We start from the raw sequence: 12,930 nt of genomic DNA on the forward strand, positions 1-12,930 counted from the left end.
TGATTGACCATAATAACACAGTCTTATTTATGTCTTGATTGTATTTGTATTCATTACCTGTGCCTCTGTTACTTGCATGTCAATAACATCAAACCATCTGCTAAGTAGCGAGAAAGTTATGATTTTTATGATATATAACAACTTTGCTTTATACACATTGGTATGTTAATGTTCCCTTAATGCCATATAAAGCCAGCTTTGTGAAGAAATCTCAGCTGATCATAGTTCATTTGAGGTTTATTCATTAGGTGGCAACTAGCGCAGGAGGTGGGCATGTGGGGAGAGGAGGAGCACAGCGCGGCGCCGGAGTCAACGCGGGCTCAGTGTTGGTCGACGCGGCCGTCAGGTGGGACTGTATTTCGCTGCTCTCCTTCCGTCTCTTCATCACTCGCTTTGGAACTTTTTAAGATTGTGCTCAAGCTGGATGTTTTGGAGTGAGGACTTGTTTGGTGATACTGAAGATGGTGTTTTAAGTTATCATACACAACGGGTTATGTTGACGTACATTTCCTCAGGTAGATTTTTTTTTTAGTTTTGAGTTACTTTCCTTTTTCTTAGCAAATCTGAATCCTGCTTACTTCTCTAACTTTCATCCAAACTGAATATTGTTTTAATTCACTCCACTATTATAACCCACCCAAGAAACAGCACAAACAATACTAAAAAAAAAATCTCCAGTTTCCTGTCAAATATAAATTTATTACACATGCAAATCAGAAACTGTAACACGTTAGGTGGCTGGCCCCAGGTACGCTACTACTACCAGAGTGGCACACGTGAGAGAAATATTTATGTCGTGGCCTTACGAGCCAAGCCAAGGCTTCCGCAACTTTGCCAAGTTAGACACGACACTGCATGAACCTTCCTGAGCGACAAACATGGCACTATATATATGTAGGTTAGATGATAAGATCATCAACTTGGTGTTTTCGTCTTCGTCATTTGAGCACACAACTCTAAAAGCACTGGGGATAGCGAGGGTTGTGATCGAGGCTGTTTTGGGTGTTGAATGTATGATTGTCTCGAGACATCCAAGAAAGGCCCTGACCCTATCGTCAACATCACTTCATTCTTACCATGACACTGACCACCAACTTTGACTAATTTGCATCAGACGAACACCACTCGAAGTGTCTCACGTTAGGGAGGCTGGCTGGGGCTGGGTACAGAGCTGGGAAGCAGTTAGCCTTGCAGTCTCCGCCCCGCCCGTGGTTGGGTTTCCTTACAATTTGCCACGACGGTGCTGGGCGGTGCCCCTAAACTGAACTGCGCGACGACGCTACGACGGCCCTTGTAAATAGACCGGGCGGGTATCGAGTCGCAAGTCTAACATTACATGTTGACGTAAGCGTTTTATGTCGTATATTTATTAGTTAATAACTGGTTATGGAAGATGAAGACAACCAACCATTTCTTGACTTATGTTGACGCTATTATCCTGTAGCCTTCGAGTACAAGGAATATCCACTGTAGTATTTAGAGAGCAAATTATTATTTATTTCTTATAAACATTAATTGTTTATTAAGATTCTACTCCTTGATGTCAATAAAAATATTTAGAATAGTAAGGAAAAATGAAAGTGAAGATGACGATAATGTAGAGCGTTAATTAAGGTTAGGACTGGAGGAATGAAGTGAGTGTCAGGGATGGGGATGTCAACAGTGGTGATGGTGGAGGCTGTGCGTGGCGGAGACCGAGGTGTGGCTGGCAGGGTCGGTCTCCTGCTCCCACACCCCCCGGGCTGAGATGAGTGAACTCCTGCCCTAACCACTGACCCCACCACCACTGGCGGATGCTCACACCACCTCCACCACTGGCTAATTCCCCCACCACCATCACCAAACATACCGCCACCACCACCACCACTTGTTAATGCCCCCACCACCACCACTGGCTGATGCTCCCACCACAGTCGCTACCACCACCCTCGGCTGCTGCTCCCACTGCCCTCACCACTGGTTACTCTCCACACCATCACCACCAGAGCAGTGACCATATTCTCCACACGTCCAGCACACACTGTGTACGTACGAGTCTTTCATCACATGTGTCAGTCGTGAGGATCTAGTGAAGTACATACACTACTCAAGTACAAGCGGAGTGAGTGGCGTACGTTCACTTGAAGTCCCGTTTCTTCAAGGATGACAGCTTAGCTGGGAGGCCGGCAGGTGCCAGGGTCCGTGTGTGTGTGTGTGTGTGTGTGTGTGTGTAAGGGATAGGGGGTTTCATATCATTTGAGGGCGCCAGTACGAACCATCTGCACGACGGTACAAACCATCTACACGACGGTACGAACCATCTACACGACGGTAGGAACCATCTACACGACGGTAGGAACCATCTACACGACGGCACGAACCATCTGCACGACGGTACGATCCCTGAGGACGACAATACATGACCCTTGAATCTGATGGTACGATCCTTTGATATGATACCTGGTCTTTGACCTGACCCTTAAAGGATCATTGTACCTCGTACCGTCGTGATCAAGGGTCGTTCCGTCGTGGTCAAGAGTCGTACCGTCGTGGTCAAGGGTCGTACCGTAATGCTCCAAGGTTGTACCGCCGTGCTCAGGGGTCGCACAGCGTTGTGTTCAAGTGCCAAGAAGTGGAGTGAGTAACAGCCGCAGGGTCGTTATCACATTGTTAACTATCATAACAGTAGTTACCGGGTGGCCCAGACTTACACTCGCAACCCGAAATGATGTCATCCCTGGCTTGTTACAGGACGTCGCTGGACATATAATATTTTTTATATTATTTCGCTTTGGATCCCGACACTTCCTCATGGATGAGACAGTTTTGACCCAGAAATGATGACCCAAAATACTTTTATTTCGACAATGACGAAGCATAAACGACAGATTGCTTGTAAGTACAATAATGACCGAACTATCGCTCCGATGCCGTGAGCCGAACTGCCTGTTGTTCATCATGCTAAACTCTCGTCTGATTGGTCATTCTCGCCATAAAAATATTTTCATATATAAGGCAACAATTTTCACTTCGTGTTGCAAATGTCTTACAATAAGAGAAATCGACAGTGGGTCCGTCCGTCCGTCGACTTGCCGAAATAATGTCCAGGAGACGTTATTTCGCGTTGAAGAAAAAAAAAAAAATAAAAAAGATTAGGTCGTTTCGAGGAGGTGATGGTGGGGGGGGGGGGGGTTGTTATTGTTGTGAAGTTTGAGAAACTGACTTTAGACATTAGAATACACTAGAACTAACATAATTGGTCGTTATAACAGGTCCTCGCTCTGTGATACCTTAAGAAACGAACTTGAAACTGGACCTACTTTATGTCTGACCAGGTAGTTAGGGTCATTCCTACGTGGGTAATTATGGTTATGTGTAATTTGTGGTATAATTAGTCACTAACTACTGTGGTTTATATTGAGTTGATAGTGTAGGGCAGTTGGTCGACACAGATATATTTAACAAGAAACTTTGACAACAACAGCAAACATTTATAATGACACCATCTTGCTGGGCTCACTGCCCGTCACACGTTACGATGGTAACAGCTGGACTCTCAGAATACCGCAGTAACAACGTCAGTCCCTCGATACAGCAGTAACAGCGTGACGCGATACGAAAGTAACAAGTTCACTTGATACAAAAGTATAAAGTGTGATTTGACATGGTAGTAACAGTGTTACACAAATGATACAGTTGTAACAGTGTCAGGGAATACGATGTTAAGAGCGTCACCCATATAATACAGCGTCATTCTCGAAATGCAATAGTAACAGCTTTACTCGTGAAATACAATAACAGTGTCACTAACATAATACAACAGTAACAGCGCCACCCACACAGTACAATAGTTACAAAATCACGGTCAGAATACAGTAACACGAGCGTCGCTTACACGATACAGTAGTAACAGCGTCACCCTTGCTGTATTTTGGTCTGCAAGAAGTATGTTGTAGATACAATCATCCCGTCACACATGTATGTGGGTATTGTAGTTACTTCATCTAATATTTTGGTAGCGCAACCTTCGCGGTATTTTAGAAACCTTTACCCACACAAGATTCATCAATAGCGTCACAAAGTGATATTTTAGAACCGTCATTCACCGATATTTTGTTATCGTCACAAACCTATATTTTGTAGGCGGGTAAACACCGTCACCCATGTGATGTTTTGTGACGCATGTCTGGCATAACAACCCATTACAGGTCGTTGTTACTGGACTGGTTACCCCTACGATACACCGTCACGTCACCCATACGATACTCTGATGGCGTCACTGAAGATTTGGTGACGGCGTCACGTGAGCAGTATATCGTCTCTAAGGGGGTAATTTTTCACGGCGTCAAGCCATGGGGTATTTTGTAAGCGTCACAGTTATTAGAGCGTCACTTATGCAATGATTTCTTAGCGTCACAATATTTTGTTACGGCCGGCGCCATCCTTGCGGTATTTTGTTAGCGTCACAAGCGTATTTTTTGGCGTCACACGACGAAATTTGTTGTTAGCTTCAATGATCATGTTACAGTGTTTTCTAGCGTCACAGGGTTTTGTTACGGCGTCACACATGCATTATTTTTATTAGCGTCACAATATTTGGTCACGGCGTCACACATGAAATATTCTCTTATTTTTTTCGTGTTACCCCGACGAATGTTTGTTAACTTGACCATAGATATATTTTGTTACGGCGTCACCATGCAATATTTTATTAGTGTCATTAATATATATAGGTATGACGTCACAGTAGCTTCTAGCGTCAGATATGTTACGGCGTCACCCATGCAATATTGTGTCACTAATGTTATATTGTGTTACGGCGTCACCCATGCAATATTCTGTGTCAGTAATGTTATATTGTGTTACGGCGTCACCCATGTAATATTCTGTGTCAGTAATGTTATATTGTGTTACGGCGTCACCCATGCAATATTCTGTTAGTGTCAGTAATGTTATATTATGTTACGGCGTCACACTACTGCGCATTACTCACTGATTAAGGTCTAGCGTCACCCACTGGATATTTTTGTTTACCGTAACAGTATTTTGTTAAGACGTCATCCATACACTAGTTCATTAGCGTCACACAATTTTGTCATGGCGTCACTCGTGCAATGTTCTGTTATCGTCACATTAGTATTTTCTGATGACGTTAATCATACAATATTTTGTATAATATTTTGTCAGCTTAACAGGAAATTTTTTGTTACGGCGTCACCGTACATTATTTTGTTAGCGTCAGTGAGGAGTGCTTTGTTACGGCGTCACACGTAATAACTTTTGCTAGTGTCACAAGGATATGTTACCGCGTTACCCATGTTATATTTGGTTGTGTTACTGAAGAAGTATTTTGTTACGGTGTCACACACGTGTTTTGTCCATAGGCGTCTGTCACATGTACACATGTTGCTACTGTGGATCCTGTCGTGTCTTACACACACACACACACACACACACACACACACACACACAGAGGAATATTAATCAGGTAAATAGAATTTATATAAAGGATCCTTCAACGATATATGTGATATCATATATATATGGTTGAAATGCCGCTGGAGATATGTAAGAACTATACATATCCGATGTGTATGGTTAATTTGCATATATGTAGTAAAGTACATTAGGAAGTGTCTTGACGTAAGTTGAGGCCAGGGTCGCTATGTACCGGGTGAGGGAGGTCATGTGGTATGTGAGGTATGTGCGTCATGTTTGTGCTACGAAGAATATGTGATTTTTGTAAAGTTATGACCCACATAGATCGGCATATTGCGTGATCAGGAAGGATCGGTGGTGAGGTGAGGGAGGGAGGGAGCGGTGTTGTGCCTGCCGTGTTCACCAGGTGGGCGACGGCGCTGGTAGCGGTCAAGAGCGTTGTGTGAACCATACAGAGCTACAGACGGGTCTTCTGAGCGGCGTAGAAGTAGACATTTCGATCTATTCGTTATACTACAACGAAGAAGGTTTTTGCCAACGGAAGCTGAAGGGTGAACGGTTAACACAGTGTGAACGTTGGGCGTGGCAGCGGAGCCGAAGCGAACGGCAGAGGTTGTGTTAGCGGGGGTGTACGTGCAACACACGTTCCCGTCGGATGTTAACTGAGAACGTGGGAAGGAACGGAGGTGTGGTGTCAGCGACGGGCGGATGACGGAATCCGTCGTGCGTCGCTGGAGGGAACAACGGAATCTGTCATCGGCGTCAGAGCGGAGAGGAAGTTGGCGTGGTAGTGGCGGAGGGCGGCGCTCCCGCCGGTAATAAGCGAAGATAAACTTGTTAATTACCCAGGGACGAGGGAGGACCCGAGACAACGGAAGGTACAGAGTAGCGCTAGCCTGTGTTGGCGAACACAGTGTGCGGATGTACAGATAAACTCACATCCCATGGAAGTGGAACTCCCTTCCTCCCTCCATCTACCATAGAAATGGGTAATTACACACACACACACACACACACACACACACACACACACACACACGGCGTATTCCACATCAACGTGAGCAAATCCTTGGTATGATGGATGGTAGAAGCAGAGGGACTCTCCTCCATGGTGCAGCATCGAGCGTGATTCCCTGGTGGAAGAATTGATCAGGCAACTGTGGTATGCAGAACAGAGGCAGTTTCTTGCTTCGTCCGGGACCACCATTATGGACACGAAGGTATCCGGTAATCTATACTGAGCTACATACGTAATTCGCTAAGGTATCGGGAATTTCTGCAGCAGCTGTAGCCACCAGATCCGTCACTCGGGGTCCCAGGGCGTCTGCCATGTTTATGGTCTGGGATACATACTACGGCTGGGTTGTTAGTGGCAGGTACTGTACCAGTTACCTCTGACTAGGCCAGGTACATAAGTCACCCGTCACCAGGTCTTCCTGCGATTACTAGGTACAATTTACACCTTACCAGGTACCTCCTTGTACTGCCCCGAGCCTCCTCCACACGTATCAGTAACTCCTTCCTTCCCTCGACATCCGCCCAGACCACTTGGCTCATAAGAAAAAGTTTTACATTGTAATGAAAATTAGTCAAGGTGTTATCTATAAGCCACGAAGACTGCATACAATGATGCCAGTACTGGATCTGTTGTCGAGGGAGACTGAGTTGATGATAATGACCATGTGAGAAGTGTGAAGTGTATTCACTCCTTGTGATCTGAAACGAAGGTAAATAGTTAACCAGGGCTAAATTATGCTATCCTCCACCACACTAATTATACTATCATCTACCACACTAATTATACTATCATCTACCAGACTGATTATACTATCATCTACCAGACTGATTATACTATCATCTACCAGACTGATCATACTATCATCTACCAGACTGATTATACTATCATCTACCTGACTGATTATCCTATCATCTACCAGACTGATTACACTATCATCTACCAGACTGATCATACTATCATCTACCAGACTGATCATACTATCCTCCACTACATGAGTAGAGTATTCTCACATTTAACTGATGTTAGAGGAATGACTTTTCCAGTCTCCGTAGAATCACAGAATCACACAGACATACTGGAGAGTTATCACACACACACGTCTTGAACACCAACATACTCTTCATGTTTTCTCCCTGTCATGCTGAGAATTCCTTAGTTTTCTCCCATAAATGTGAAGAGAACTGAAATATTTTCTTTAGCTAGGAATTACCAAGGTTTCTCCCTCTATGGTTTAGAAACCATGAACTTTCCCTCACAATGAGGAACACTTGTTCCTCGAGATTATGTTTTCTTTTTATGATTTAATTCCTCTTCTGTCACGAAACCTAAGATTTTTTTCTTGTTGTTGAGAAACCATTATTGACGGAAGTAAAAAAACATGTTTTTTTCACTCATCACTTGTGTTTAGAGACGCCGCATTTCCTGTTAGGTCCAGAAACCTTTGCCTTAACCTTTCACCTCCTCCTTGGTCACATTGTATCATCTCCTCCTTCATTAGTGTGAGGGAGTGTGAGCAGACGTCATCCCGGACCAACAGACAGAGTGTAGTGGGCCGAGGGACGCCATCCAGCCACAAGCTCACTCCTACATCTGTGACGGTGATTCTCAAGCGGCCTTAACTGACTCCTCCTCTGTGGCTCACGGGACTCACAAAGACCCCCAGGATCTCGCCCGTAGCCTCACAGAGTCTCGAGATCCTCTCATAGAAAGCAAGACCTGGCTGGCCGTCTGTGTGACACCACCCCACAGAGCCACCTGCCTGACCACTGTACCTCGCTTGGTCGCGCCCCCGCGAACAGTACCTTTGTGTGAGTGTGTGTGTGTGTGGCAAGTGCTGGTGTTGGCCGATGCGAGAGCTCGCCATCCTTGAGACCTCTTGAGACGGACTGGTACGTGTATCAGAAGGTGGAGTGGTGTCCATCACTGCTCAGAAGCCTTCCCTAGATAACAGGATCACCACAAGATAACACCATGAAGGTGGCAGTCATCTCCGCTATCATCCAGCTCTTCAGCATCGCCATATCAATAGGTAAGTAGAAATATTTCTTTTTCGTATATCATGAAACCACTGCAGTAGATGTAGACTACTGCAGTAGATGTAGACTACTGCAGTAGATGTAGACTACTGCAGTAGATGTAGATATTTGATACTGCAGTAGATGTAGACGCTTATTGTGTCAACTGTCATGTGTCACTAGGCGGTCTGCTGCAGCAGCTGTCATGTGTCATGTGTCATACACTTATCTTCCTGCATTAAAAGCCAGCAGTGCCCGGTACCTCCATATACCGGTAACCTCACACTAGCGGTCAGCAGTGCCCGGTACCTCCATGTACCGGTAACCTCACACTAGCGGTCAGCAGTCCGGTACCTCCATGTACCGGTAACCTCACACTAGCGGCCAGCAGTCCGGTACCTCCATGTACCGGTAACCTCACACTAGCGGTCAGCAGTGCCCGGTACCTCCATGTACCGGTAACCTCACACTAGCGGTCAGCAGTGCCCGGTACCTCCATGTACCGGTAACCTCACACTAGCGGTCAGCAGTCCGGTACCTCCATGTACCGGTAACCTCACACTAGCGGCCAGCAGTCCGGTACCTCCATGTACCGGTAACCTCACACTAGGGGCCAGCAGTGCCCGGTACCTCCATGTACCGGTAACCTCACACTAGCGGTCAGCAGTGCCCGGTACCTCCATATACCGGTAACCTCACACTAGCGGTCAGCAGTGCCCGGTACCTCCATATACCGGTAACCTCACACTAGCGGCCAGCAGTGCCCGGTACCTCCATATACCGGTAACCTCACACTAGCGGTCAGCAGTGCCCGGTACCTCCATATACCGGTAACCTCACACTAGCGGTCAGCAGTGCCCGGTACCTCTATGTACCGGTAACCTCACACTAACGGCTGCTAGAGTTTCGGTTGAGATGTTCACGTTTTCCGGAAGTCGTCGTGTTCCTTGTGGTCACGGATGTGGCTTATCCGGATGTTGCAGTATATCCGGTCATTGGTTGTTCGTGGTATAGAAGATATAACATTTATCCGTAATATAGAAATATAGAAGTTTGCTAACGAAGGAAGATCACAGGTTGAAAGGTATTGAAACCTACAAAAATGAGCCATATATATATATATATATATATATATATATATATATATATATATATATATATATATAGATATATAGATAGATAGATAGATAGATAGATGGATAGATAGATAGATATAGATACATATAGTGAGTGTTGGAATTATCCTCCGCAGTTGAGGAAAGTGATAACGATTGTTAGTTGACAGCCTTAATGACACCTAGCAGGTGATTGACCCAAAGCCCAGCCAACCAATCAGCGTGAGGTACATTCCTCTGTGTATACATGTGTACATCATCACCTCGGACGTTCTCGTGTTATTATATTTCTCACAATTGCTAAAACGTAGGATTCCAGACCTTTCCATCAACCGCTGTGTTTCGAGGTTTATTGGTAGCGTGTAACATGTCTGATCAATGTTGATTTATGCTTATGTATTTTTATGCTGATGAATCACATAAGACCATGTGATTCGGGATATATTGGTAACCAGGAGGAACACGGAGATCTGTGTGCTTTCGTGATGATATCACGAAGGCACACGAATCTTCGTGTTTCATTTTCCTTGTCGTCACCGACATGTGTATTTCTGTATGAAGTAAGGTCTTCACTAGTGTACTTGGCCTATAACGTTGATGGATCATTTTTTCCCTCATCTTTCATGCTTGATCGTTGTTTCCCTCCTGAAGCAAGGTAGCGTCAAGAGCACATAACTAAGCTTTAGAATACAGGTCCTCATTTACCTTCTTCCTCCGTTTCTCTCTCTTTTTCGGAGCGTAATACAGGAGGGAAGGATTTCCATACCCACCTTCCTAACCCACTCAGTCGTCTTGAATAACACCACAGTCGTGGGTAGACACTGTATGAACGACGCTAAACTGTTAGAACGAACCATCGTGTGTAGCAATGTTATGTGATGAGTATCCGCCTCTGGAGGCTGGCAGAGACCTTTATAAACTGTATCTTCCTCCCGCTCACAGGAAGAGCGCAGTAAAGAGCCGCTGTACAAATCAAGTCAATGTTAAACTGTTTTAAGAAGTGGTTTGAGAGGGACCCAACTTGGTCGTACATACCATTTTCTCCGTTCTTTGTAGTACCCTCTGTTGTGTGGTGGGGAGGGAGGAAGATGAGGAGGTGTAGGTGAGTTTGAGAGGAAGGAAAGTGGTGTAGATGTTCATGAGTTGAGGCGCAGGGCGTCTGTCTACTGTCAATGGAGGTTGATGGCTGTGAGGATGGTGCTGATGTGTTCCCTGCAGCTTAGTGCAACGCCCAGCTTGGTGCGCCGAAGTACCTGGAGGGGACTGGGACGTGGTGAGACATGGGAGGGGACTGGGACGTGATGGGACACTGGAGGAGACTGGGACCTGGTGAGACATGGGAAGGGACTGGGACGTGGTGGGACAGTATGTGTAAGAAGCGAGTGCTGTGCATGCTGTCGGTCTTTGGTTGATGGTAATGAGGCAAGCGGTGGTCCAGCTAGCTCTGAGGGTCGTTCAGGTTGTTCGTAATGACCGTATCGTCCAGAGGACTGTGGTTACTGCTGACGTCAGTGGTGGAGACGTCAGCAGACCTGCTATGTCGAGTTAGATCCATTAGGTCATCGTTTATGAAGGTCCCGTGTGTGTGTGTGGCCACGGGTGATACGGGCACATATCAGAGGGACTGGAAGATGGAGATGGTTCCTGGAAGCTTACAACATGACGACGCTCACTTGTGATTACCTGGTGACGTCTTCTTGAGGGGTCTTCAACCCCGCAGCCCGGGCTGGGCCCAGGTTGTCGGGTTAGGTCGTTTATCTTCCAAGGTCGTTGGCAGCCGCAGTCGCCAGGCCCCGCACATCCTGGCTGGTCTGGTAGATTGTAGATCCAGTGCACGTTGTCTACCATGCATCCCAGGATGTGACTGATGATGGTAGATAGCAAGGTGGTGAAGAGTGTTGACCCCCGCATGTTGAAGATGTTCTCTCATCTGGTGACTGTCTCTCATCTGGTGACTGTCTCTCATCTGGTGACTGTCTCTCATCTGGTGACTGTCGCTCCTTTTGATTTCAAGGGAAGTATTATACAAGGTCTTCCGTATCTCCTGTCGCGCCAGTAGAATGTTGTAGCCTTATGTAAGTTGGGAATCATACTTTCTAGGATCATCCAGGTATAGATGATGATGTATCTCTCCCCTCTGCCCTCCAGGGAGTATAATAACCTTAGTGATTTTAGTCTTTCCCAGTAATTTAGTTCCTTAACGACTTCACTATGAGCTGTGAAAGATGTGTACATACTTTCTAAATCCACATTTTCGCCCACCTCGTAGGGTGATGATCGGTCACAGTTACCACCTTGGATAATATCATCACTGGTTTGTCTTCACTTATCCTTTCCATTACCGGAGGAGTTGAAACTTGTCTTTCGGCAACAACGGATGTGATTTTCATATTAATTTATGTATCATCTGCAAAAGATGTCCCGAAACTGTGGCTTGTGTTTACGTCAGTGTTAGATCGAGAATGAGGAAGGAAAGTACGGATACTTAGGGACCTGAACTGTGGAGGTGCTGGAGGTGGTGTGGTTTGCAACTACATACAACACAAGCCTTGGCACCCGACTCCTTCCGAGCCTCAGTCTGTTGGCTGTGTTGATGACTGTGTAACTGGTTGTCTTTGCTGAAAGCGTTGCTAAAGTCAGAGAAGATGAGAGCCACACGAGTGTGTGTGTGTCTGTGTGAGTGTGTGTGTGTGTGTGTGTGTGTGTGTGTGTGTGTGTGTGTGTGTGTGTGTGTGTATACAGTAATTACCAACCTGTAGAGCAGGAGGAGCGAGATGTACACTCGTGTGTTCGTGCTATGTACACCACAGGTGGACGATATCACCGTCAGGAGAGATGGTCAGGGTAGTGGACCATACCAGGGCACGACCAGGCCATGTCTGTTGTGTATGTAGGCGACATCCATGATGTTGCCTAGCTCCAGGATGTGATTACCTTGGTACGTTTCAAAGGGCACGGGGTTCCTGAGGGAGGTGTGTGGTAGTTACCCTGTAACAGACAGCGTCATGTATGGGTAGGTGAGGTTGTGTGTCTGTGCTACCGTCTGTGTCTTCCCATGTGATGATGTAGGGCAGCGTGATACAGAGGACTGGCGCAACACAAGACCTGATAACTGCTTCAGGAAAGAGACTGACGGAGGAATGATGAGATCTGATGCCAGCAGGAGAGAGAGAGAGAGAGAGAGAGAGAGAGAGAGAGAGAGAGAGAGAGAGAGAGAGAGAGAGAGAGAGGACTGTTTGTGACGCAGGTAAGGAAAGTCGTATTGAGGTCGGGTCGTGTGTGGTGGGGCAGGTTGGCTAGGCCTGCCGCTCACCACGGGACGCTCCTCATCTGCATACGTGCTGTGAGGACAAAATCCTCCATA

At 46.1% G+C, this 12,930-nt stretch overlaps 1 protein-coding gene across 2 annotated transcripts in view; it reads left to right on the forward strand.

Moving 5' to 3' along the window:
- Positions 1 to 294: 294 nt before the first annotated feature.
- LOC139761327 (uncharacterized) overlaps positions 295 to 12,930 on the forward strand; it is a 441,300-nt gene continuing 428,664 nt past the window's right edge. For both annotated transcript variants that reach the window (XM_071685392.1, XM_071685393.1), the window contains exons 1-2: positions 295 to 515; positions 7,935 to 8,465. In XM_071685392.1, the coding sequence (XP_071541493.1) occupies positions 8,408 to 8,465 (58 nt within the window). In that variant the 5' untranslated portion in view covers positions 295 to 515; positions 7,935 to 8,407. The remainder of the gene's footprint in view (positions 516 to 7,934; positions 8,466 to 12,930) is intronic.

The sequence above is a fragment of the Panulirus ornatus genome, chromosome 40, assembly GCF_036320965.1.
Source record: "Panulirus ornatus isolate Po-2019 chromosome 40, ASM3632096v1, whole genome shotgun sequence".
Lineage (NCBI taxonomy): Eukaryota > Metazoa > Arthropoda > Malacostraca > Decapoda > Palinuridae > Panulirus > Panulirus ornatus.